The sequence below is a fragment of the Nymphalis io genome, chromosome 2, assembly GCF_905147045.1.
Source record: "Nymphalis io chromosome 2, ilAglIoxx1.1, whole genome shotgun sequence".
In the NCBI taxonomy this organism is placed as follows: Eukaryota; Metazoa; Arthropoda; class Insecta; order Lepidoptera; family Nymphalidae; genus Nymphalis; species Nymphalis io.
In genome coordinates this window covers 14774676-14800839 of record NC_065889.1, presented here as the reverse complement: position 1 = coordinate 14800839, position 26164 = coordinate 14774676, and the positions used below count along the sequence as shown (strand labels likewise).

Genomic DNA, 26164 nt, shown 5'->3' with positions numbered 1-26164 from the left:
TTTTTCTTACAATAAATTCAATTAAATATTTAATAAATGGTAAAGTAATGTAATTTCAAAAGAAATTTCATGTTTACAGGACGTTGGATGTCAGAGGAAAGATATTTGTATAGAGTATCTTGGAGCTTAGAACAATTAAAAAATATGTGATTAATTGAACCTTCACCTCGCAATCACAAATAGAGCTGTCTTTTTAGTTTTAAATAATTCTTTTTAAAACATCGATTTTTTTAGCGTCATTTCTCATTTTTTTAATTAGCACAGTTAAACTATTACTGAAACTTAAATGCCAGTGTGAAAGGTAACTTAGCAAAAAAAATACAATTATTTTTAAAGATTATATTAAAGATAGCTATTATATATTTCTATTATGTATTACAGTAACAGCCTGTTAATGTCCCACTGCTGGGCTAAGGCCTCCTCTCCCTTTTGAGGAGAAGGTTTTGGAGCTTATTCTACCACGCTGCTCCAATGCGGGTTGGTAGAATTCACATGTGGCAGAATTTCAATGAAATTAGACACATGCAGGTTTCCTCACGATGTTTTCCTTCACCGTTAAGCACGAGATGAATTATAAACACAAATTAAGCACATGAAAATTCAGAGATGCTTGCCCGGGTTTGAACCCACGATCATCGGTTAAGATTCACGCGTTCTTACCACTAGGCCATCTCGGCTTTATATTATATTATGTATTAAGCTGTCTTAAAAAAAAGTAAAATCTTAAATTGATTGAAGGTTGGAAATAAAATACGGTGCAAAGATAAAAGATTTATTCTTACTGAAAATATTAAAAAATAATTAATTTTATCCGAGATAAATGGATATTTTAATCGAAGGCTCGTAATAAAAATATTTTTCGAAATAAATTAAGTCTATATTTCTACTCGATCACAACATTCATAATACCTAAAAAGGGAAGATGAAAGACATCGAGTGGCTTGAGCTCGACTACGAAAATTATTGTCGGGGAGAGGGCTGTGGAAGATCCGAGCTGCCTCGCGGCCGCGGCTACCGGTCGGAGACGTCGAGCGTGGACGTGTCGCGGCGAGTGCGGTAGCGCGCCAGCGGCGGCCGCGTGGGCGGCGCGCGCAGGGCCAGCGGCTCCACATGCGGGACGGGGGCCGCGGCAGGTGTCTCGGCTGCTGCCGCTGCCAACGCGTCGCCACGCTCTAACGACCATTGTCTCCGTAAAGTACGTGCTCCTGACGAAGCCCATCTATGAAATGATACGGCCTTCAGTTATTTAACCAATGATATCACTAATATAAAATATTTCTATTTACAAAATAATGATCCTGTCCGATTTCAGCCACGCCGGCAAGTCTCAAGAGAGATTAGCCAACTGTGCAGGACATATTATAGTGCACCTCCGGGCTGCTACTGAGAATCTTCGATTAAAAATCTCAATAACTTTTTATTGGCCCGACTTGGGATTTGAACCCAGTACCTCGTCATCAGCGGCCTTATATCTAGCCACTAGACCAACGAGGCAATTTCTTCAATCTATTTACAAAATAATTAACTTTTCTATCGCATAATCAACAATCATATTTGAATCCTCTATATTCCGCCTTATAGACATCGTGGGAGTTAAGGCTTAGCTATATATAAATATAATCCGTAACAGCCTGTGAATGTCCCACTGCTGGGCTAAAGGCCTCCTCTCCTCTTTTTGAGGAGAAGATTTGGAGCTTATTCCACCACGCTGCTCCAATGCGGGTTGGTAGAATTCACATGTGGCAGAATTTCAGTGAAATTAGACACATGCAGGTTTCCTCACGATGTTTTCCTTCACCGTAAAGCACGAGATGAATTATAATCACAAATTAAGCACATGAAAATTCAGTGGTACTTGCCCGGGTTTGAACCCACGATCATCGGTTAAGATTCACGCGTTCTTACCACAGGGCCATCTCGACTTTTTATAAAAAGTCGAGATCCTGGTCTCCTCGGTAAGTCGTATATACGTGTCAAAACGTATATACGACAAGAGATGATTTCACTTTGACCAAGTCATAAATATAATATTTTATTTTAAATATGTGTAAAAGCGATTAACAATAAATACTTGTATTTAAAGTCATATTTTGAAAACTCCAATATCTTTCAAACTTTTACGTGATTAGGAATCTGTAGAGAAGTTCAGCTGATGCAGCCCTTAAGTCGTAAATCATTATTATTATTGGCTGATAGAAAGGTTTAGGTAAACAAGTTTTAATTGATTGTCATTTAAAAAAAACCTTTCTAACAACAACGCAATAACTTTTCAAAATATTGCTTCATTGACATGTACGGACAAAGTCGTGTGCCGCCTGCGCCTTACTGACCGGGAAGTCGCGAGGCGCGGCTTAAAGCAATAGTTATTACTATTTTCGATTTGAACTTTTTTATTAAAAATATTTATTAGAGTATAGGCTTTTGTTTGTATTTTAATATTTGTACCTTTTTTCGTTATATTCCTTTATTTAAGCTGTTAATATCGATATATATTTAAATGAACTGTATTAATAGACAGAATCAACAAAATACTTTGTTAAAAATATGTAAAAAAAATAAACATGTACCAATCATACACGTTTTTTTTCAAGACGCTGAAAAAAATCCAAGTACATAAGGGTTAACTTTAATACTTAAATTACTGATATTTAAAATACTACAATGAAATTTCTATCAAAACTTTACCCTTTCGAAAATTGTTGAACGATTCATCCATAGATTTTTTTTAAAATAAAAAGTCTTCGTTTTTAGTTTTACCGATCAGAGAGCCTCGGAGTGTCGAGAAGGCTAGCGACCGTAGAGACAGATGAGCGTAAATAGCGACAGCGCGGTAGAGAGGGCGGCGGGGGACTACTCTCCGCTGAAACTGCACCGGAGCGTTGCCAGGCTGCAAATTTTTGGAAAGGTATTTATAGATCCATTCATTTTGATTAATAAATTATTTAATCGAAGATACTAACAAAATTTATCAACAGTAGGAGACGGGTCCGACCGCTGTCGTTCGACGGATTGTGACGCTGAAGATTTTTTATCGATTGCGGTGGATAAATCGCACGTTTCGATATCATTTTCACTTTCCGCCTCGAACAAGACTTCTTCAGACCTGAATCGGCATTCGTTTAAAATAATAACATAACATTTTTTAGTGTAGGTTAAGTATATTCGTATTTCATATATATTTCTTAAGTAAATATTTTGTACTGTACTTGTAAGTACTTGTCTCACAGTCTGCTCTGTCTGTGATGAGTTTTTTATAATTCCGTTTTATAAAAGACAATATTACTGAATATCCGCAACAATCATAGAACTTTCGTTTAGTTTGAGAACTCTTTATATTAATTATTCACAGTTGAGTCACGCTAAAAAGACTAAACGGAACCTTGGAATACTTCTTATAAAAATTCACTTATTTCAATTTTTAATTTTAACCCTTTCAAAGATTAACCCGGACAAACAGACAGACGAAAATAAAAATGAAATAATGTTTTGGTTTGATAACTCGCAAATAGCCATATTAACTTCAAAAAAGGCAGTAATTTTGAAATCACAGACAGACACTTCAATTTTATTTATTTTTATAGATATAGATTTACAACATCATTATATTACAAAAAAGTAGTTCATATTAATAAATTGCGATTGTACAAATTGCCGGTATAGCGACTAACAAAATACACTAATCGTGTATTTTGTAAGTCGCTAGACCGGATATAACTTACTCGAGCGGTGGCGGTGTCGGTAAAGACTTATCGAAACCATCTTTTCCGAGCAGCCAATAGGTGTGCATGGCACCTTTCCCCTTGATCTGCGTCAGGCCGCGCGAGCGCAGGCGGTATCCCCCCGCCGCGACTAGTCGCTCTGCGGTCGTCGACGACACTTGAATGCGCCACGCTGCTCCTGTGTCCATTATATTCCTGGTCAAAATTAATGAGGCAATTCCAGTAGAGAAAATTAATAACAAAACAAGGGTGACAACGAGTAACAGATTCGATCGTAAATAGCGAACGAAATAAAGAATTATAAATCGAGCAAGATACGCATAGCACAAACCTGTGGACTCCATACGAGAGGCGGTGTTGACAGTATCGCCGAACAGACAATAGCGCGGCATAGTGAGACCGACCACGCCTGCGCAACACGCACCCGTGTGCAAACCGATACGCAGATGCAACGGCGTGACGGGCAAGTGGCGGATACGAAAGCGTCCTGCTAGATGCAACAAGTGCAGAGCCATCGTGGCCACGTTCTCCGCGTGGTCGCTACAACGAATAGGTAGCCCACCGACTACCATATAAGCGTCGCCTATGGTCTCCACCTGTAAACAGTTACAAGTTAAATGGATATCTTATCAGTGTCTGATTAGCCAAAAGTTTTACTGTATGTGTAATAATTTGAAATTTAAAAAACTTCAAAAAACTTAAATTATCTCAAATAAATTTACCCTTCGTTCGCTAGCGTCGGTCGTTCGCTTAAAACTATAAACAATATCAGTTAAACATGTATACTTACCAATCACACGCAACAAATAAAAAATAGTATTTACTAATTAAAATCCATTCTTTATTTACATAAAAAATTGTCCATATTACTGTGTTACATACATAACATTACGTATTATCATACCTTATAGACCCGGTACTGCTCTATTGCTGCGTCAAAAGTCGTGTAGAGGTCGTTCAGCAGGTCTACTACTTGCACGGGTGTGGACCGCGCAGCGAGCGACGTGAATCCCACGATGTCGCTGAAGTATATCGACACCTCCTCGAACTCCTCGGGCTCTACACGGAGTCCCAGCATCAAACGCTCTGCTACTGATCTGTGCCCGTTTATAAGTCTGTTATATATGGTCAAGAATAATTTTCAGTTCGAATGCTGCAAAGTGACAAACCATTACCTTGGCAACATTCTGTTAAGCAGTTGCTCGGTTTTCTTTTTTTCCATATCAAGTTGCTCAGTCCGATCCTTAATCAACTCTTCTAAATTATTGCTATACTTTTCTAACATTTCAAACATAGAATCAACTATGTTTACTTTTCTGTGAATAAATTAACATTTTTGACATTGTTATACATTCTACCACGACTCTTTTCTTGTAAAATATGTTATGTCATATTCTGATAGAATTCAAATATTGAATATGATAATTAAAAGATTTGAAAAAACATACAAAATAGCGTTGGATACCTGCACTGGGTTAAGGTATTCTACTAAATGTATAGTAATTTAGAGTATTTTACCGCCCTCGATGCATATGACGAAAAACTTCGTACAGTCGAATGAAATCAGGCCGTAAGTCGGGCTGTTCACTCCAACATTGTCGCATTACGCTTACGGCTTCGGGCGGGGCAGCACTCATGGAGACTGACGGCCGAATCAGCGGTGGTGCGTGTATTAACTTGTCCACTATCTCTGGAAGCGTTTACATTAGGTTAAACATTTTCCTTATATTATATTTAAATATTTTATTATCTGTCTAGCATTTCTTACCTTCAGGTGTAAGAGATAACATACAATAAGGTTCGCCACGAACTAGAACTTCCTGCATAATTATAGCAAATGAGAAAACATCACCCGCCTGCGTACCACCCGGAACCGTCTCTGAGCTGGTTTCGCGAAGAATCTCTGGAGCTGTCCACAACAAATCTAAGCAAGACAAATAGTTTTACAATAAATCACTCACAACGGAATCTCAAAAAACCAAAAGTTATGGAGGTTCAATTTATTGATTAATATATAAAATTAATGTAATTAAAATATAATGTCTGCAAGTTATGATGTACCTAATAAAACAACAATCCGTGCTTGCAAAAGTGGACTGCAACATAAGGTACAAAGAATCACTTTAGAAACCATTATTAACATTAAGGTACTAACCCCTAGCAGATCGAGGAGGATAAGGCAGTGACTGAGCGGAGGTGAATGAAGGCAGGCCATAGTCAGTAATGCGTAGAACCCAACGAGAATCAACGACGCAGTTTCGCGAGGAGAGACGTGCGTGCACGCGCAAAGGCGAAGTATGCAAGTAGCGCATGCCGCGCACTAAATCAGTGAGCAGAGAGAGCCGAAAAGTCCAGTCGAGCCGGATATCATCAGCTACCAGTACATCCTCCAATGAACCACGTCCACATGCTTCGAATACCAATGCGGGCCGGATTTCCGTTAAGCAACCTAAGTGAACAATCTTATATATAATCATATCGTGTTATATAAGCATATCGTGTTAAAGCGATGCAATGCAATTTTAGATACATTTATTTTTAATTACAGATACAACTTTATGCATTTATAAAAACGATTGACCATTAAGAAATTAATTTATTGCGTACAATTTAAAAAATATTACGTACCAATAAAAGGGTTCAAATTCTCATGTCGCAGACTTTGCATCAAAAGCAATACATCAATAGTTTTACGACGTAACTCAAGCGTCGAAGCGGGTAAGTATTTCATGTGGACAGGATCACCCTAAAAGTATAAAACACTCAATATAGTTAAATATAAAAGATCGCTGAAAAATGTATATCTTGAATAACAATCATACCTTGTACCTGGTACGGCTATCAGGTGCAAGTCGTGTGACACTGCAAGTGGAAGATGGGGCTGATTGAACAAGGGGCTCTGGCCTTTTTAGTAAATCTGGACGTTCTGGTTCCGAGCCACCGAATTCATGAAATTGTTGAAGCCACGAAAGCATGGTTTCCATACCTTCACCTACCCGACGACGTTCATCAGCTGGGAACTGGAAATCAGCAGAAGCGAGAAGAGGAACCACTCGTGGTCTTCTTGGCATATGTCGAATAGATTTGCGTCTCACGTAAAATGCGCCTATCGTCAGTGCACCTAAAAGTGTACATGCGACACAAAGCATTACAACAACTAACTGTGTTATTTCCATTCTATTCATTATTTTCAACTCCTCAAACTTTTGATTGCGTGTTCTACTCCAGTTTTTTAGTTCTAGCTCGCCAGGTAAGTCCACGGCAACTTTTGTAGTCCATTCGTTGGATGAAACAACTGATCTTTCCGACAAAGCTGTCAATTTCGCAACACGCCTCCATATAACACTTGTGTTAAAAATGACACTTTTATATAAGAAAAACTCGTCAGTAGTGTACTGCAGCCTCTTACGTTCTGCTTCTAAATGTGTTAAAGTAGCTTCAAGAACTTCATGATACATAGTTTGACTTGTTGATATGATTTTTGTAACGTCGTCAGTGAGTACTAATAAACGATCACTTATTGCCAGCTCTAAGCTCTTTAGATGTGAATTGATATAATCAGTGTTTATATCTTCTGAATCTCGTTTTTGGAGGAAACTTATGTTTTCCATTTTTGAATGCAAACTATTATTAAACTTACTTCTGTTTGTGCTCGTTAGATTGAGCGAATTTAGCTTTTCCAATAGTATTGTGCGACGTGGAACGCTTCGCTTCAAAGATTTGATTTGTTTTGCAGGCAAAGAATACAGTTCATTTGAATTATAAGATATCGGCCTTGGTAAGTTAATTTTTTGAGAAGAATCAAAATAATCTGATAAAAATTCTGATAATATCATGTTCGAAGTTGGTGGTGATTTTATTTGAAAATTTTGTTCATTTTTGCTTTTTATCTCGTCCGTCGAATCAGAAACCTTGAGTATTCTCGAATCGTCCACGCGTAATATCAATATTTCCGTATCATTTAAATTTCCCGCCAAATTCAATTCATTTATAGATAAATCGCAAAGGATAATCACTAAAAAATAAAAACACTACTATGTAATAAGTTTAACTTGTATATATATATATTACAAAATAATCCAATAACTGGATTTTTTAAAACTTTCAGCAAAACTGGTCTATTACCAGAGTTATTGCCTTGGAAAAATTAAAATTTTGTTTTATATTTTAGAAATAAAGTGTACAAATCTAGACCGTGTAGATTGGTCCCAAATACTTGCCGAATTTTCCCTTTGAATCGCACAGCAATTATGATAAATACAAGTGATACGAAAAAAATATCTAAAACAATGCAACTACCAAGACCATAATGTTTAAAAAATGCATAATGTGGTATTTGAGTTATCATTTCGTTTCAGGGTGAAAATAAAATTCGATTTTTATATCGGTGTGAAATACAAAAGGAAACTAGAACAGCTCAAGAAAAATTTTTAACAACTATTGAGTTGTACCGACATACGTGATATGTTTTATAAGAAGACATGCACTAATATTATTTCTACTTAATTTGATTGAACAAAACTAATTTTCCCCTCGTTTTTAACTACATCTATAACTTACGGTAAACACGTTACCCTTAGTATCTACTTAGATATTTTCTGACAAGTTTTATGAAAAACAACTCCCATGAGGAGAATTAGGCTCCCCGCTACTTAAAAGTTTTAACATAATATATTATAACTCAAGCTCGCAAGAATTTTAGTAAAGTTACAGTTTTTTATACTTGAGACCCTTTTCCAAGGTAATTACTATCATAAAGCGTACTACTTAATTACGAAGTTCCATTTACGTCCAGTAAAGCAAGCGGATAACGGTGTGTTTATTTAATCAATACTTACTAATATTATAAGCTCTGTCTGTCTGTTACAGCTAAGTCACTGGATTTATTTTGATTTTTTCAATTGACGCTTCGATAAGTTAAAATCAAACACACACCCCTATTTTAATGAGACTTCAGTTTTGAAGTTTACATAATATAATGTGTGAGTACCTACTCCATTATTTCATTCCTCTTAAGATTTATTAGAAAGAATATAATATGAAATAAGCATAATGCACGTGAGGTGGCAGTGGCGAGATCTCTTGGCATTTGTAGAATTTAAATTTAACACTAACAGCCTGTAAATGTCCCACAGCTAGGCTAAGGCCTACTCTATTTTATTTGATGAGAAAGTTTGGAACTTATTCCACTGCACGCTGTTATAATGTGGGTTGAAGGAATACACGTGACAGAATTTCAGTAAAACTAGATACATGACATGCAGGTTTCCTCACGATTTTTCCCTTCACTGTCAAATACGAAATCAATTATAAACACAAATTAAGCACATGAAAATTCAGTGATGCCTGCCTGGACTTGCCTTGCCAACGATTATCGGTTAAAATTCACCCGTTCTAACCACTGGGCTATTCGGCTTTCAAATTCAATCATAAACATAATTCTTGCCCTAATTCTCTTTCATAATTTTGAACATTAAATACGTGGACTAAAAAAAACTTTGAAACTAAAATTGATTTGCAAGTATTAAAGAATTACTAATCAAATTAATACGACGAAATATATAAAAATATTGTGATTGTATTTGTACATGAAACTCTCGGGGTTTATATGCGCTGTAATGAAATTTGAAAACATTATTATGACAATATTTCAGAGGCACTCACCATGCGGGCGGAGCGTGGAGTCCTCGGCATTAGTGAGAATGTGTTTCACGAGCACACCTGCCGCAATGAGAGCCCTCTCGACTTCCAATTGTGCCACTGAACACTCGTTCACACCGCTTGTTGGTAACAACAATGCCCGTCGCCAGTGCAAGTCCATAGCTAGCTGAACTACAGCGGCGCCACGCGCATGCGTGTGGCTACACTTGGACGGCTGTGGACGATGTAGCGCTCGCGCTGCTAAAGACACACTATTACACACTGTCGTCCCCGGTCTTCCCGATATGATTACTCCACCGCCTGCTCCAAGTGTCGCCAAGGCACGGCGCGTCACCGTAGTTTCCCAGTTTATGCCACAAGTTTCTATAACGATAAACTTCGACTCAAAGGCATTAGAATAACATATTATACTACAAAATAAAAAAATCCACTCTATAATTTACCTTCGTAGTTAAGAAGATGGTATGGATGAGATATATTAGAATAGCGCGTAATGGAAGCAGCATAGCGTTCGAGACTTTTTTGAGAAAAGAGGGACGGGTCCCCAATCTGACAGCCAGACTGTGCTACGAGCAGCAGTGATGCAAACGTGGGCTCCGGGACATGGCGGGGAACCGCACGGATGACGGCGATAGCGGCGATCGTAGCCAGCAACAGCGACAGTGGCGAGCGGGCGCGCATGGCGCGGCGTCACGTGACCGCCGCCATGCGCCCACCGCGCTCGCGCTCCGGTGCACAGATTACTCGCTCGCCTGACCGCGTCGGATCAAACAGCTGTCTCCTGTTCCGTAAATAAGCTGATCAATAGCTATCCAGTGCTCTTTATTTAATGACTAATCTTTTCGATTAAAAATATTTATTATAAAACATTTTATTATACTAAACACTGTGAGTAATTTTTATTGTTTTTTACTGCTTTTATCTACATACTTGCGTACAAATTTTTATGACGAGAGTATTGAGATAATAATTATAATTATTCTTTGGAAAACCTTCCATTATGGGTATTACTTCCATAATGATTTATAGTTTTTATAACTATTTATTTTTTATTGCCTAAAATCTATTAAAGTTTTGCTTGTAGCCATGACCACGTTCGAGTGATCGAGTGAGTGAGTGTGAGTAGTCGAATGAATGTATGTGCTAATATTAAGAGATATTATGATTCGTCTTCCCAATTTGTGCTCATACATATATTTACCAGTCGATAAGTTCGACTGCGAAAGTAGGTCGCGCAACACGTTGTATGGAAGCTCAGACATATATTCTTTAAATAAAAACGTAGGCGTATTTCACACAACAATAATTATTATTACGTAAGGATCGGAATTGGTTACGAGCGATTTCGCATTACTGATACCACTGAAACATTGTATAGCAAAGTTCGCGGCGTGAGGCCTCGTCGGCCGTCAGAGGCGCGCGAACCTACACGCTGGGCAGCAGGTCGCGCCGCCGGATCGCCGGCTACTGGGACCGCCGACCGGCAGCGTTCGGGATAGTGCGGGGTCGCTCGACCCTCATCGCGTCTGCGCATTTCTTAAGGAACGTTTAAGTCGAGTTTCTCTGCTGGTGCTGTCTTCGTACGTACGTACGTACGTAGCAGCGTAATGTAATGTAGCACGCATATTACGGAAAATAAACGGTGTATTTGAGTCGTCATAATTATGCTTTATTTATGCTTACGTATACGTGGGTGTCCGATTTGTCACAAGTCAATAAATAAAGTACAGAGAAAGACATTCAAGTATGTCGGAATAGATTTAAGGGAATGATGTTTTTCTCATGTATGATTCCAATTGTATATTGCCCTATCTAGATCCGGGTGTGGCAAAAACCGAATAAATACTATTATTTCACGAAAATAAAACTAAAAATTGTGTATATACTGAAATATTATAAGTCTGCTCAGTGATTTTTTTAAGTTATACGCTAGTGAGACCGCGGGCACAGCTAGTTTATTATCTGTGTAGATCATGAAACTATTATTTTCCTTTACTATTGTTTTATTTAATACCAAAATATTTTATATATTAATAACGATTAATGTACTTGTTTTAAATCCATGGTAATTTGAAATTAATATTGAAATTAAGAGCTTTAGTCTTTCTCCTATTTACTAAAAAATTCAATAAATAAATAGTTCCGAACCCAATAGGGGGAGCCAGGAGACCCTTACTACAGGGCAACCTAGTTTGGGTTTCTGCCTCCCGCATACAATTGTATTTATTAATAAGATAAAAAAAAAAATGTCAACATTATTGTCTTTGGGAGAGAATAAATAAATTTATTATTGTTGTTAATTGTTGCCGGTATAAAAGTAAAAACAATGGATTATACTGTTTACTCCAAATGCAGTATTAAGAAAATAATTCTAATTATTAATTGCAGGTTTGAGCGTTTCGTCCTCAGCAGCAGACAGCAAGCGTCCGTCGGCGACGGCCTCGATGCGCGGCCGGTCGAGACGCAGCGCGGCGCGGCCCTCCGTGAGGCGCAGGTCGCGCGCTCCGAGTCGCGAGTAGAACGCCAGCGCGTCGCTGTTGCTCTCCAGCACGTGCCAGTCCACGCGGTGTACGCCCTCCGCTACCGCCATCTGTAAACAATACGACTTTTTGCTGCCGCTTTCTACATCGCTACGTTATCTTGTTGAAAATTTGGCAAATTAAACACAAACTACTTTGCAATTAATACTCAAACTTAATTTTAAATAAACCTGACCAAATTATATAGAGGACTCACCAACTGCGCAGTGCATGTGTGAGCGAACATACAGGCACACTCCTTATTCTCCTAACTAGTATAAACTCATTGCACTAAAACTATAAGTTTACCCTACAGAGCTCTTGCAACAGCCGGCGAGCGACGCCCTCCCGGCGCACTGTCGGCCGCACGTACAGGTCCTCGACGTAGAAGGCACGACGCGTCCAGCTCGAGTATGCACGATTGCACATCGCATGTCCTACCATCTGCCCGTCTTTCTCGGCCACCAGCCCGAAAAACCACGGTGGAGAGCTTTCGAAACCGTCTTCTATTAAATCTGTATTGTATAAACTTGGTGTGAATGTGAATGAAGAAAACAGTATAATGTTTCAAGAAAAGTTTTTCTGTATAGGTTCCATACTATGTTCACGCTTCGTATTTTCGATTGAATGAATAAAGTACGAGCGAACTAATTAATATTATTAACTGATTTATATAAATTATTATTAGAAATAAATGAATTGATTGATTGAGTAAAATTAAAGCTTTTTTTGTCACAATTAAAAAAAAAAGTTCGCAAATTAGGATTATCGACTTATTTTGTTGCATAGGTTATTTCAATCAGTTCTCACTCACACTTGGAACCCCTAGTATCGAATTTTGTAGTAGTACCTGTATCTAATCCCCACTGTACTCCTTAAAATATTCATTGTTTTGAACAGTTTCTTATCTGTACGAAAATTGTTCACATAGAACAAAATATTCCGTGCGAAACTATTCAACTTGTGTGATAACATTGTTAGTGTGCCTTTTGAAATAAATAAAAGAAGTTTAAAACGAGCTTTATACTCGTGATGAGTTTATGAGGTACATTAGCCGGCACTCACCCTGCACACTGAGCTTCGGGCCGTCCGGTACTCCCTCGAACGTCGCTAATTCCTGAAAGTCATCAGAAATGGCGACCAAGTTCTATATATTAACAGTGATCATGTATAATCTATCTATACGATATACAAATAAATAAAATTTAAGTGTCTGTATGTGATTTCAAAATAACCGCCTCTGTAAAAGTTAATATGGCTAATTGCGAGTCATCAAAATAAAAAACAAACATATTTTTATTTTTGGCCTTATGTCTGTCTGTCCGGGGTAATCTTTAAAATGGCCAAAAATTACAAATTGAATTAACAGTTTTGTCTTTATTTCATCAAAATCGTCGTTGAGTCAATAAAAATGTACGTATTTTTGTTCTTATAACATATGTTGCGGCTATGAGCCCATATTTGGCGGTGTGCTAAATACTTTAATTTCTGAACCTCGGTGTCCAGATTTCCCAGAGTGGAGTGACATTCTGCCATAAACAATAAAATAAAGCATTCTGTCGTTGTTAAGTCTGATTGTTTCGAGTTTTTCCATTACTTTCAATATATTAAATACCACAAACCTAAACCTACAGCCACAACGGCTGTAGGTTGCAATTATTATGTCGGGTGTATTATTTTTTTCTATTCTTTATATTTGAGTTTATAGATAATTACTTTTTACTTTTAAGGGTACCTATTCCTTAGTGGCAGAGTTTAATAAAGTTTGCATTCAATTGTTTAGTTTTATTCGTATTTATATTTTAATTAAATTAGAATGGTTGTTTATTTTTTCTATACATTTTTAGTACATCTTTTATTGGAAAATGAAGAATTTGGAAAGTGAAGAATTGAAACGACACATTACGATTTCGAACGCCGACCAGGTCACTTCTCCTAAACGAAACTGTCGGTTTACCTAGTAACTTTTAAGTTTTTATTTTGTTCAAATAAAAATAAACTAAGGTTATACGAAGTGTACATTATCATTTTCTCCGCCTACGCAATGGATCCTATACCACCAACTCAAGATGGAGATAGTAATATCGCTCAGCCGTCGCTCCCGTATATATATATATACGGGACATCTTTCCAACAAGACTATGGGGTATTTACCCCTGGTACTATGATATCCAGTTAAACGGGATAAAAATATCCGTTACAAAACTAAACAAATTGTTTAGTTTGCAACTTTTAATGCAATTCAAACTATAATAAAATCTATAATTTATGCAAGCTAATTATTAATGATCAAACCTAAAAGATAAACCTTATGAGACTAATAACAAAAATAAAAAATGTACTAAAAATTTATAGAAAAAATAAACAATATATAATTATATAAATAAAAATATATATATGACGATGTATATATATATATATATATATATATATGTACACGCTACGAATTAGGTAATCATCGGTATGTAACTGCAGCTATTGTTGAGTGTTGTGCAAACTCCACATTGCCATTAGTAAATGGTATCGAATGGTGTACATGTATACTTAAATAGACTATTGTACCAGTTATTGGTTGTTTTATTATATTAATATTTATTATTTCCAAATAGAAAAGTATTGTTCATTTTACAATATTCAAGTAGTAATCTACTCGTACCCATCGTGTAGCGAGCGTTCGCCAACTAGGTGCCTAAGTATGACAAATATTAAAAAAAAAAAGTTTAAAATATGGAGCTGGAACAGCATCATCTGAAATCAGCAGGATACCCAACTCCTTGCTAACTTATAGCTGAGGTGTCGTTGCTTACCAATGAGCTTGTCATTGGTAAGGACACAATGAATACCGGGCATTCAACAGTGTATAATATAATTAGCATTATGCCGTTAATCAGGTAATCAGCTAATTAGCTATTAAACAACCAATTTAATACAATATTGTTTGCACACGTTATTAATCTACTATTAGGTTCTTGCTTTAGGAATATTCAATTAAGCGACATATTGTACTTTTATTAGGATTAGGAGATACACATAATTGATTGATTAGCAACTGCTCTTAACAAATAACCTCCTACAATTTTCATACTGATTAAAAAGTTTACGCAAAGTAAAACGTTAAAAGGCTTTATTATGGTAAGCATATTTGTTAATTAAAGAAAAAAAAGCCAATACGAGTTTCAATATTATTTCGATTTTTCATTACAATTTTTTTTTATTTTTGTAAGAAAACTCGTGGCCTTGTAATTGTACAGCAACTAGCGTTATGATGACAATTTGAACGCGTCACAGGTGACAGTTGACGGATTGACAGCTGATAGTGACAGCGCTGAGGCTGAGCGCAGTCGGAACTCACATGTATCATCTCGTGCACAGCAGACGCGTCTTCGCGCCGCATCATTCGCACTCGTATCCTTTCCGCATGCCTCGTCGCCTCTGGTGCCGCAAGTTCCGGTTTGCGCGCTGACATCACATCTGAAGATTTATAACCAATAAAATAACACAAAATGTCGCCGCCGAGATGATAAACAACAGTCGACGAACAAAATATAACTGGAGCGAGCAGCAGAGTTTGTAAATGTGTGCTGTGGGCTGCCTGTTAAAGGTGTAGCCTGTTACTAACAGATGTCACTGTTTACAAATTATTTGTAATGCATTATATACATTCAATACAATAAACGAATGTGAGTTTTTATTTCACGTAGACATTTATTTTCATAATTAATTCATACGTAATAAAATAAATTAGAAAACATCTCGTTACAAATACAAGCACGCGCCATCTGTGGGCATGTCGGAGCAATACAAAGTAGACCCGATATGTCATGGCGTCCACAGCCCAGTCTCGAGAACATTGTTGTCCAATTATTATTCATACTAGATGGCGTTACGAGCTTAAATAATAAGACAGGTTTTTAATAGTCACGTTTCTGTTCATGTTACTTCATAACATTTAACTTTTTACTCCTCGTTGTTATATTGTATTGGAGCACGTATATACGCGCGCTTGCCGCATGCACCTTGTCGTGCGGGTGTCTCGCTCGGCACTACTTTCGAGGGGGGGGGGGGGGGGGCGATACCCCGATAAATATAAATTGTCATATTGTTAAAACTGATTTGTAAATTATTCAGTACGCAATAAACAATAATTTCATTACAATTTAGAAGAGAAATTATTTTCAAAAAATAATAGTTATACTGATGGTGCCCGTGGAGCCTGCTGCTGGTGCAGTCGTGCTGCCTATTGGTGAACCAAACCAGACTTATTCACAGAGCAATTCGGATTTTTCAGAGATGCTAGTTTGTTATTTTAAACAAAAAGCTACTGTAATTTTCTTATATTTATCCTTATTTTGTATGTTGTACGCAAATGTAAACTAACTGCCTACAGGTTTTTGGCTGCATATTGATGATGTTGATATTAGTTGGTGTCAAAATATTAGTTTTATAAGACTAGTAACTCATCTCTTATAAGTAAGGTATACCTACATTTCATCGGACAATCGACAATTACATGAATAACATAAATGCGTTCTATACGTCCTAGGCGTCGAAATCGTACCTTCACTGTTCACTAACCGTCACATGACATGTCATGACAGCCTAACATTTTGGATCGATGTGCTAATGTGGACTCAACCATCACAAAGTTCACCATGTGTCAGCAACAGTAAGCCCAGTTCTCAAGTCTATAGAGACTTTATTCATAGGAATACCTAATGCTAACGTTGTTGATTGTATTGTCAACATAAAGATTATCAAACAAAAATTGGTACCGCCGTCAAGATAACTAACTTACTTAGGTAAGACCGTAAACGTATGTACTACTTATGTATATAAATTGTCTTATATATTTCTTCGATAAGGATGTCGAATGAACAGTCGGTTTCGTTAATTAGAAAAAAACTAGCCGGCTCAATTCCTGATACCTAAACTAACAAATACACGAGCAATTTTCGTGCAATGAACACAGATTATTACTTTGGTCATAATTGATGATCTAAGTTTGGAGCTCGATTTTACGTATTGGGTGATACGGGACTTAATTCAACTTTAATTGTTATGTATGGTGGCCGTCTGGCTAGAATGTGGTCTTGTTGACTAGAACCCCGGGGGGATAGGGGGGGTTTATTAGTGATACGTTGTTTTTATTTCGAATTTGCAATGTAAACTAGTGCAAGGGACGCGCAAGAAGAGCGCCGCGGCAGCGCCATCTTACGATATTAATTGTAAATAATTTATTAGTAATTGTCATATTTAAGTATAATAATTAAAATAAAGTAAATTAGATCTTAAAATTAATGTTTTTAATTATTAAAAATAATTACTATTACTTTAATATTGCTTAAAAAAGAGAACTTGTCATTACTAATAAGAACGGTCAATTATTTGGGGGCCAAGATATATAAAAGTGTTGGGCATTGCAGTTACGCCGATATATACGAACATCCGTAATCCGTAACAGCCTGTGAATGTCCCACTGCTGGGCTAAAGGCCTCCTCTCCTCTTTTTGAGGAGAAGGTATTATACGAACATAATTTTACAAAAATAACTCAACAAACCATGACAAATAAAAGTATTACAATAGAAAGTATATTATACCTATTTATCGAAATAATACTGACTTGATTGCAAAATTGAATTGACTGAAAACATAAAATGTAGTCCTAAGTTCCTGAGCTGTGAGCGGGTGAGGGTGGTGTTAAGTGATGATGTGGTGGTGCGCGGTGTGGCGGAGTCTCGGTTGCGTCAGCGCAGCGCGGCGGCGCTGCTGGGCGGCGCGCGGCCCGCGGACTCGCGCGCCGTCCTCCGCCGCGCGCGCGCGCTCTGCTCACGCGCACTGAACACACGTACGACGCTCCCGACGGCGGCGATGCGCCACACGGCCGTGCTCTTGGACCTGTTGACATTCCCTTGCCGTGCTCCACTGCTCTGCCCCTCAGTACAGCGATGGCCGCTACCAAGACTGAATACCATTTCGGTGAGTACCTCGATCACCTGAACGACGCCGAAGACTCTACACAGTTTTAAGTTAAGTTGAGCGATACAACTAAAGCACCTATTTACTACTTAGGTACGAAATTAGATTAACACAAGTAACAAACACATACAACACCATACGCCTAGTCATTTACCAAAACGTTAGGAACACGAAAAATAAATTCTATATGACGTCGTCACGTACTCGACGGTAAGTAGTAGCTAATTGTGAAAATGTAAAATGTTAGCTTCTTAACTTTTCGTGTCTTAAGTTTGTCAAAAGTTAGGTTGGTTGCAAGTCCTCAGCTGCTTACTAAATAAATCGCTCAACAACACTGTGCACGCTGGCTTAGATTAGAACTTCCAAGTAAGTGCCACAACCGACACAATTTGTAGATGAGCGCTTGTGTTATCACGAACATAAGGTGTGCAGATGTAAGTAATTAAGCAGGTTACACCCTTCCTCTTCGTGATTGATGTGAAAGGAGAAAGGCTTTATTGATTTAATGTCTGGGGTCCGTTAGGTCTTGTCAGCTCTCCAATATGACTCCATGCCCAGTGGTATATTGAGCATGATGCAGTGTAGGGGCGGTGCGCAAGCGCATGCGGCGGATTGTATGCGGTGCGCCGGCAGACACGCGGGAGTCGCAACGTTTTATCATCCGACGATTAGATAAAGCGAAATCGCTCAAACTCAGCGAGTGGCAGTAGGCAGCCGCGCGCGCTGCCCGCGGGCCGCGCGCCTCCGTTACGAGTTTCCTTGTTATTGTTAGAGAGTGTTGACCGCGCCGCCGCCCGCGCCGCTGACCCGCTTTGTGTCGCTGCACCTGCATTCACATCGCGTTATCGCGCTAATGCCAATTTAATTGCGTTAGTTTTCCACACGAAGCACTGGAAAAACGGCGGAAAAAATGGTAGCGCGAGTGGTCGGGTTGGGGTCGGAATGGGTCCCGGTGAAGCGGGTGAGTGAGATGAAAAGTCCAAAACATTTGCCAAATGATCATAGCAACCAGAACTAGACAAGCGTGACAGACGGCAGGGCTGGAGGCGATGGCGCGGCTTCCGCCCGGCGCTGATAACAGTACGGGTCGTGTCAGCGCCGCGACTTGCAAGCGACGTCGAAATACGCTTATAATTCCACTTTAGCGTTACTACTTGTGAAAAATTAAACGTACGTTTTCATTATCAGCTACTTGCTGTTTCTTGTTCTTATAAATTATTTGCAATACTTATGCTACATTAACGACGTTTTAACATTATTCAGATTGCAATTATAATGCTATATTTTTATAGGTGTAGTTGTTGTTCGATTCCGTAAAAGAAATGAATGCTTTGAATACATCGTGTAAATAATAACGCTTACACTTCTCGCAGTAAATCTACCTACGTTGTTAGTTAGTAGGTAATATTAATAAAATAAAGGCAACCAACATTGCGTTTAATGAACACAACATTTATTTGTCAACATGTATCAATTGTATACACATTTCGTACTCGTAGATACATCACGTGCTTCCTATCGCTCGTCAGATTACTAAGTTTAACTTCAAGAACCAAAATAACGAGGCAAGGCTTCGGTATTTTTGAAAATATGTAATCTTTTATTAACGATATACGTAACCAAACGACGAGTCTTCCTCTCAAGGCAGTAGCATCTGCCAAGTGATCTCTCGATGTACACAGGCATCCGGCAACTTTCCAAGGGTTAAAGTTATGGCGACTCGGGCTACTTTCTTATACTTTAAAGATTTCGCTGGTTAATAAAATGGCATTAAAGTAATTTAAAATATTTGGTTCGACAAAAGAGGTCGAAAGTTAAGAAATTTTCGCAACAACATTTTTATTTTTACTAAGGTTAGGAAATTAGCTTTGTGACCACCTGAGGTTTTGTTGCTGCTTTAAGCCGATCCTGCCTCAAATCTAAGGACAACTGTTAAATAAATTAAAGTAAATATTTTTTTTATTTTAAAGAACAATGTCTCCAGGAGGCTGAACGGTATAATGTTGTACTGACCAAATTTCGGCAGCTGCAGCAAAACTTAAAGACTTGCTATCTACACAGAAAATATTGTAGTTCACTTGAGTGTAAGCAAAAGTAAGTTCCATAACAATCGAATTAATAGTAATAGTTTCAACACTTATTTGATAATGTAATATATGTAAAAACGTAAACGATTTTATTGCAAATAGTAATGTGTACGCTGTCAATACAAGGAACAAGAATAAATTTGATGCTCCTGTTGGCAGTTTGTAATCTTAAAACACTTTTGCGTGAATCTTCAAATATCAAACAAACTAAACTCATCTGTTTATAATTTTATGTATACTAGCATTTCGATTATCGGCCACGGAGCTGCGATTCTTTCGAGGAGAGAAATTAATCGAAACCCCCTAAATCGAGAAATTTATTAAAAAAGGTACAAATCAAATATTTTAATCTTAATTACATTTTACAACCATAATTTATTTTATTGCTCAAATCGTTTATATTTTCGTTATCCTATAAAAAACCATATTTCAGTGTGACTGATAAAATTTATAACTTCAAAACATTATTCGTTAGGATGATTCTTCGGGATTATCATCGGCTCATCGGTAACCAGGCGTTTCAGTGAAACAAGGTTTTTTTCAATCATGACATAAGTTTGGCGCCATCTTACAAATTCGCCCAGGTTTTGTCCCCCTCCCGTACATTAGAGTGTAACTACACTGTACATTTTATTTATCTAAAAATGTAAAATAAAACTATTAGTTGTTGCACAACTAGAAAAATACTATAAAATAACAGCTCCAAGCCGGTTCATTCCGGAACTTTCCGAATCGGTTGTTTTTTACTTAATTTAAATATGAAAGCGATTCAGTAATGCTTGTCAATAATGTTATGAAGTCAAATATATATCTTGATTTTGAATTTAAACTAAATCAACCAATTAAATTGTCATGTGAACAACGCCAAGATAAATAATTTATTATTAAATATCAAATCTCGCTACGAGTACAACCCACATAATGTAAAGATGTTCTCTATAAATGTTGTACTCGATGCCTTAGATGGTCGGATGTCTGCGCCAGCCCGGCACGTAGATCCGTTTGTTTGGTCTGCGAGCAGTTCTCAGAGCATCAGTTTTGTCCCGCTCACGTTTCCGAGTACGCAACGCAGCAGCTCGCGCTCTCCGAGGAGTAAACGTCTCCAGTTACAATTCATTCATGGCACCACGCATTCTCAGCCTGTAGGTGATTGTATTCGCTTTGCTCATGTATTACTTCGTGCGATTTGTATACGATTATTGAAAGAATTTAAAATCAATCCAGTGCAGTCAACACACTGCATTAGTTTAGTATTATAGTAGTCTAGTAAATAGTATTTTCTTAAGTTTAAATAAGGACATAATATAAATATAAATATTTATTGATTAATTTCGATCAAATCAGTAGCCACGTGGATGGTATTTGAACTATTTTTCTTGAACTGAGTAGTAGTGAAGTATACGTTTGTCACGCACTTACCTGTCGTAAGCGTGTCTTTATGAAGCGTGTCTCAACTCAGATACAGTCGCTTCAATTAGCAGCTACTGCCTACGACATAGGCGATCGTTACATTGGTAAATGTATCATATTTACTTTGTATTTTCAAATGATAATCTGGTGCAATTTTGTTCGATATTGACAAAGGCGAAAAAGTCACATGATTTATAAATACTTTAAGCATATGACACGAGTAGAAAAGATGTAGAGCCGTCGACCTGATTCACATTTAACTCGGCGCCGGCGCAGGCAGTGCGGAGTGGAGGTGCGCGGTGCGGGCGGCGAGGAGAGCGATAAGCGCGCCCTGTGCGCCCGCGCTGACCCGACCGCTCCCCGCGCCGCACTCCGCTTGCCTCGCCTCGCCACCACTTCGCGCTCTACAACGACAGCACGATACGACACGACAGCCGCGACGGCAAACCGAAATACTCAAGCTCGTCAACTTCGCGTTGCAATACTATTGGTTATCAATGGCAGGCGCATTAGAACCTGGTAAACACAAAGTATAAAAATAAATTTAATACCTAAAGCAGATGTATTATTACAAATAAAGTGTGTGTGTATCGGACACGGAGGCAGGCAATATTTCACAACACATTGCCTCAGAGGCGCGAGTACGTGCCGCCGGCCGCTCGGGCCGCGATACGGCGCGACGCGCGTAGACGTGCATGATCATACAACGTCGATTCGAAATTCGAATGAAAAACGTGCACAACACAATGTTCACTACGACGACGACGCAGCGACGCGCGCGTATCGAAAACGTACTAACGGAGACGTCGATAACGCAATAAACGCGGCTACAACAAACATTTTAATATGTTGTTACACCTAGATACCATGGTTGTCGATATGTCCATCAATATTTACCTTAGTTTATTTGTTGACATCTCTAAATGAGATTCTTCTTTCCGAACGATATACCTACAACCTACATTAGGTACAAATAATTTAAAAACAGTAAAAGAAAACTATGTAAATGAATGTAGGAAGTGGGAAATACTACAAGTTCATGGAACACACTTTTACCTATAAAGATCTCTTCTACGATAGAATGAGTATTTAAACATATTGTATCTGCCTACCTGGACAAGGACAAGGTCGAGCAAATCATCAAAAAATCTACGGATGTAGTTACTCTTTTTCTTAAAGGAAATATGTCGGTAGCTAACAATACTAACAAAGTCATCAAATACTCATTTCACTCATTGTGTTTAAATTTTATCTAACAATGAATACAAAGTTAAAAATGTCTGCGAAATTTTAACATAGTAATAAATACTTTGCGTGTTACCTAGGAAACTCAATACGTCGTGTATTAAGTTTGCGGAGTCGAAAACCTAGTATTACATATAACTTAACCTGTACTTCTCCATCAAAATGATAAAAATAAATAACAGACTAAAGAACAGTCGATAAGTGCTCGATATAAGTTGTTTTACTCTTGTTTAGACAACTGTTCGAACCTACGTACAGTACGAAAATATAAGCAAGTGGCTAGTCAATACTTGATACGTATAATTAGTGCGGGCTTTCGACATTTGATTAGTTTCAATTTTATTCAATTCATTAATAAATTAAGAAAATATCATGAGTATTTCAGTTCGTCTGTTTGTTTTGAATTATTGTACCGATCGCTTCGCTGTAACTATAAATTCTTACGTACATAATTTCAGGGCAATTTCATAGTGATTTTGATTACCGAGTGATAAATTCGAAAAACGTTTTAATGAAAATGCGGCCAAATATTAGTTAGTAACACCACATTCACCCGCACTTACCTAATAGTTTTGTTGATCCACTGAGCGATCGGCCGACTTGATAGCTTTTTAGCAGTACGCTGCTCCTAAAGCTTTATTGCCAATGTCCAACACACCAAGAACGACATTTGTACCATGACGTGTATTTAACGTCAGATCCTCGGAACGTCCTCGAACGTCGAGTCCTTTCGCTTAAGAGTAACCGACACGTGAAGGTGGAGGAAAACTAGTATCAGGTATATAATTTACAGTTTTATTGCAGCAGAAATTATCTGATTTTAATAAAGAAAATGTATGACGACTTTGACGCAAACATTTAATAAACGGGTGTGCATTTTATTTTTTACAAAGATTTGTCATGAACGAGAATCGAACTCACGACCCTCACCTTAGTAGTAGTAATCAATGATCGGTAAAAAAATATATTTTTCTTATATTTATCGTTACGTATATAAATCCTGTCAAACTGATTGACATGACTGTTTCAGACATTGCACTCGGTCGAATGCCCGCGCCGCCACCATCGTCCACGGCGGCGATCCTAAATGCAAGTCTAGTCCCAGCACGTATTTGTTACGTATAGAGATTAGTATTTATGAATGGTAATAATGAGCCATCTCTAATAACGTTATCTGAGCCCAGTTCCGTCGTAGCGTCGTTAAAAAGTAGCAGCGAGATAAGACGGTGTTTACGTCGGGAGGTCAGGAGATTACGCGCTTACGTAACGACGTGGCAGATCTTTTCGGGTCTTCGACGATTTTATTCGATAATATCGAATAATAAAAACACACCAAAATTCACAAAAGCAGTTCGTAGGTAATATTCTAGCCTCCATACGAAATAATAATAATTACGTCACGCTCGTACGGCGGCGTACAAAGGCGATAACATTAACTATTAAAATGACTGGCGGCCATAACTTTAAGTACAAAACGAATAGGTAATGCTGTATCCACGCTACAGTTCAGTTGAGAGTACCGACTGTTTGAATTGACATGTAAATATTTATTTGTACTTATATTAGAATTTATTTAAAATGTTAAGTATTGGTAATTGCGAGTGGTGTTGAAGCGAGGCGAGGCGAGGGTCATGCGGCGGTGCAGGCGGGCGCGGGGCGCGGGAGACGCGGAGCTCGCTGATAACAGCCGAGCGCGACCTCCGGCCCTCGCTTCAAAATATTAATATCTTATTTATTTAAACTGTCGCTCACTACCCATCCCTCGTCCGCCGCCCCCCTCGTCTCACCCCGTCGCCCGACTCCTCGGCAACAATGGGTCTTCTTTAATTCTCACAAAAATATCATCGAATGCCTAAAGGCGTGTGTCGCTTTATATGGCATTATACCGATACCCACTACACAAAATGTGTAATTAAATGCTAAATTTAAATTGATAAGTATTACTGTTAAGTATTCTGTATTCCATATCATATAAGCATTACACTTACTTATTGACAATCAAAGTAGAACATCCTTATCGTTCGTAATCCGTTACCGCCGTGGTCATCACGCATGCGCCGTCGACATGTGATTTCAGTTTCGTTTGTTATATGAGTAAGTATAATACCTACCTGATGTGGATTATAGTTGTACTTAAACGGTGAACTTCAAGTTACCTACCACTAACAGGACACCTACAACAGGACGGTCAGACGAAGTACTAGCAAGAATGTTTACTTTTTAGTAGATAGTAAAATATTTAGGTTATGTAAAAAAAATCGTATGAATATAACTAAGTACATATGTACATGCCAACCTACCATATAAAATAGCTGATAATCCTTCAAATTTTCACAAAAAGCCTATTTATGTTCCTGCGAATGCTCGTAGTTTGAGTATAATGTTAAGAAAGTTATAATTCAATATCAAAATATTTAATCATTATCATTTAAACGAACGAACACTTCGACTTATAATAAAACTAACATGGTTAATAGCTGTTTGTAATGGATAATAATAATATAAATGACTAAAGATATTAAAATACCCGTCAGCTTGTTTAGTTAGAAATAAGGTAATTATGAGTTATTAATAATCAATAAATAATTTAAAATACGGCCGAGCTAATTATTTTTATAAAATTTTGAAATAAAATCAATCAACAAAAATAGATTAATTTTTAATAGATTAATTAAAGTTGGCAGTTCGCTTACTTACACGTAACTGCAAAAAAAACCGCATACCTAGGTATATTATATGAAATTTCTCATGTTCTGCCGGCTCCTCCGGTAGAATTTTCAATACAGAAACGTGGATGTAGTTTACGAAACTTGACACTTATAACACTGATTACAATTTACATTCTTGCGCAACAAAAAAGAAATTACTCGCTAGATTATAATATCACCAGCAGCAGTTATATAGCACTGGTTTCAGATCACACTAACTGCAGGAGAAGGACGTTTGTAGGTAATAATAATAATATTATATACTTGAGTACAATATAACAGGTATTTACTTTTTTAATTTTAAAATCAGAGCAAACATTGTATACAAATTCAGAAACCAAATATAACTTAAAGTTCGGACACACATGTCTGTAGAGAAATTGTAATTTAAATAATAAGAAAAACAACACAATAATAAACAAACAATGTCCTATACGTTATTTGTTTATTACCTTTGTTATAAAGTTATAAGAAAAGTGGGCAAACGTTAGTAAGTGAACTTTAATGAAAGCTGCGTTACCATAGGTAGTGCACGTGTAACCTATCACAAGAGTCTGTAGTTCTAAGAAATCGCTGATCCGATTATATATGGAAAAAATAGGCTTCGAACATATTACTACTCCCTTTTTTGTCGGTTAAAAATCAATATCGTACTATTGTTAACAATGTCTATATCACTAAAGTATCATTAAGCTGAATAATTTTTCGACACACCGAAAACCGAGCTGGAACAATAAGTTCGAGTAAAATACTATCAATGACGAGACCGCGAGAGCGGATGTGTGAGGCCGGAAGGGGTCCGCACCCCGGAATGCGCTCTGCGCTCACAGGCGAAGGT

General features: G+C 37.7%; 3 protein-coding genes across 9 annotated transcripts in view; 1 reads left to right on the top strand and 2 right to left on the bottom strand.

Annotated features, from left to right (window-relative positions):
• Positions 1-788: 788 nt before the first annotated feature.
• On the bottom strand, positions 789-11347 carry LOC126776334 (receptor-type guanylate cyclase gcy-12). 3 transcript variants are annotated; one of them, XM_050498792.1, is made up of 15 exons: positions 10582-11347; positions 9824-10161; positions 9384-9743; positions 6542-7734; positions 6348-6465; positions 5875-6168; positions 5488-5643; positions 5238-5409; positions 4895-5035; positions 4624-4816; positions 4051-4315; positions 3720-3897; positions 2961-3103; positions 2758-2887; positions 789-1219 (listed from the first exon to the last, which is right to left on the bottom strand). In XM_050498792.1, exons 2-15 carry the CDS (start codon positions 10059-10061, stop codon positions 1012-1014), a joined length of 3789 nt encoding a protein of 1262 aa, XP_050354749.1. In that variant the 5' UTR covers positions 10062-10161; positions 10582-11347; the 3' UTR covers positions 789-1011. The 3 variants fall into 3 exon arrangements, with proteins under 3 accessions (XP_050354749.1, XP_050354757.1, XP_050354766.1); XM_050498800.1 differs by having other exon boundaries at positions 10741-11347; XM_050498809.1 differs by lacking the exons at positions 789-1219; positions 2758-2887; positions 2961-3103; positions 10582-11347 and having other exon boundaries at positions 3780-3914; positions 9824-10246.
• Positions 11348-11636: 289 nt separating this feature from the next.
• LOC126776862 (thialysine N-epsilon-acetyltransferase-like) lies at positions 11637-15485 on the bottom strand. The gene is made up of 4 exons (XM_050499707.1): positions 15252-15485; positions 12965-13016; positions 12209-12414; positions 11637-11970 (listed from the first exon to the last, which is right to left on the bottom strand). The coding sequence occupies exons 1-4, from the start codon at positions 15363-15365 to the stop codon at positions 11752-11754; spliced, it is 591 nt and encodes a 196-aa protein (XP_050355664.1). The 5' UTR covers positions 15366-15485; the 3' UTR covers positions 11637-11751.
• A 2154-nt stretch (positions 15486-17639) lies between these two features.
• Positions 17640-26164, top strand: part of LOC126776578 (transcription factor BCFI-like) — a 40530-nt gene continuing 32005 nt past the window's right edge. For 3 of the 5 annotated variants that reach the window (XM_050499256.1, XM_050499234.1, XM_050499226.1), the window contains exon 1: positions 18592-18837. In XM_050499256.1, the coding sequence (XP_050355213.1) occupies positions 18819-18837 (19 nt within the window). In that variant the 5' untranslated portion in view covers positions 18592-18818. Of the gene's footprint in view, positions 17877-18591; positions 18838-18862; positions 19047-26164 lie in introns of those variants that run through there. The other 2 variants (XM_050499269.1, XM_050499263.1) reach the window with 2 other exon arrangements.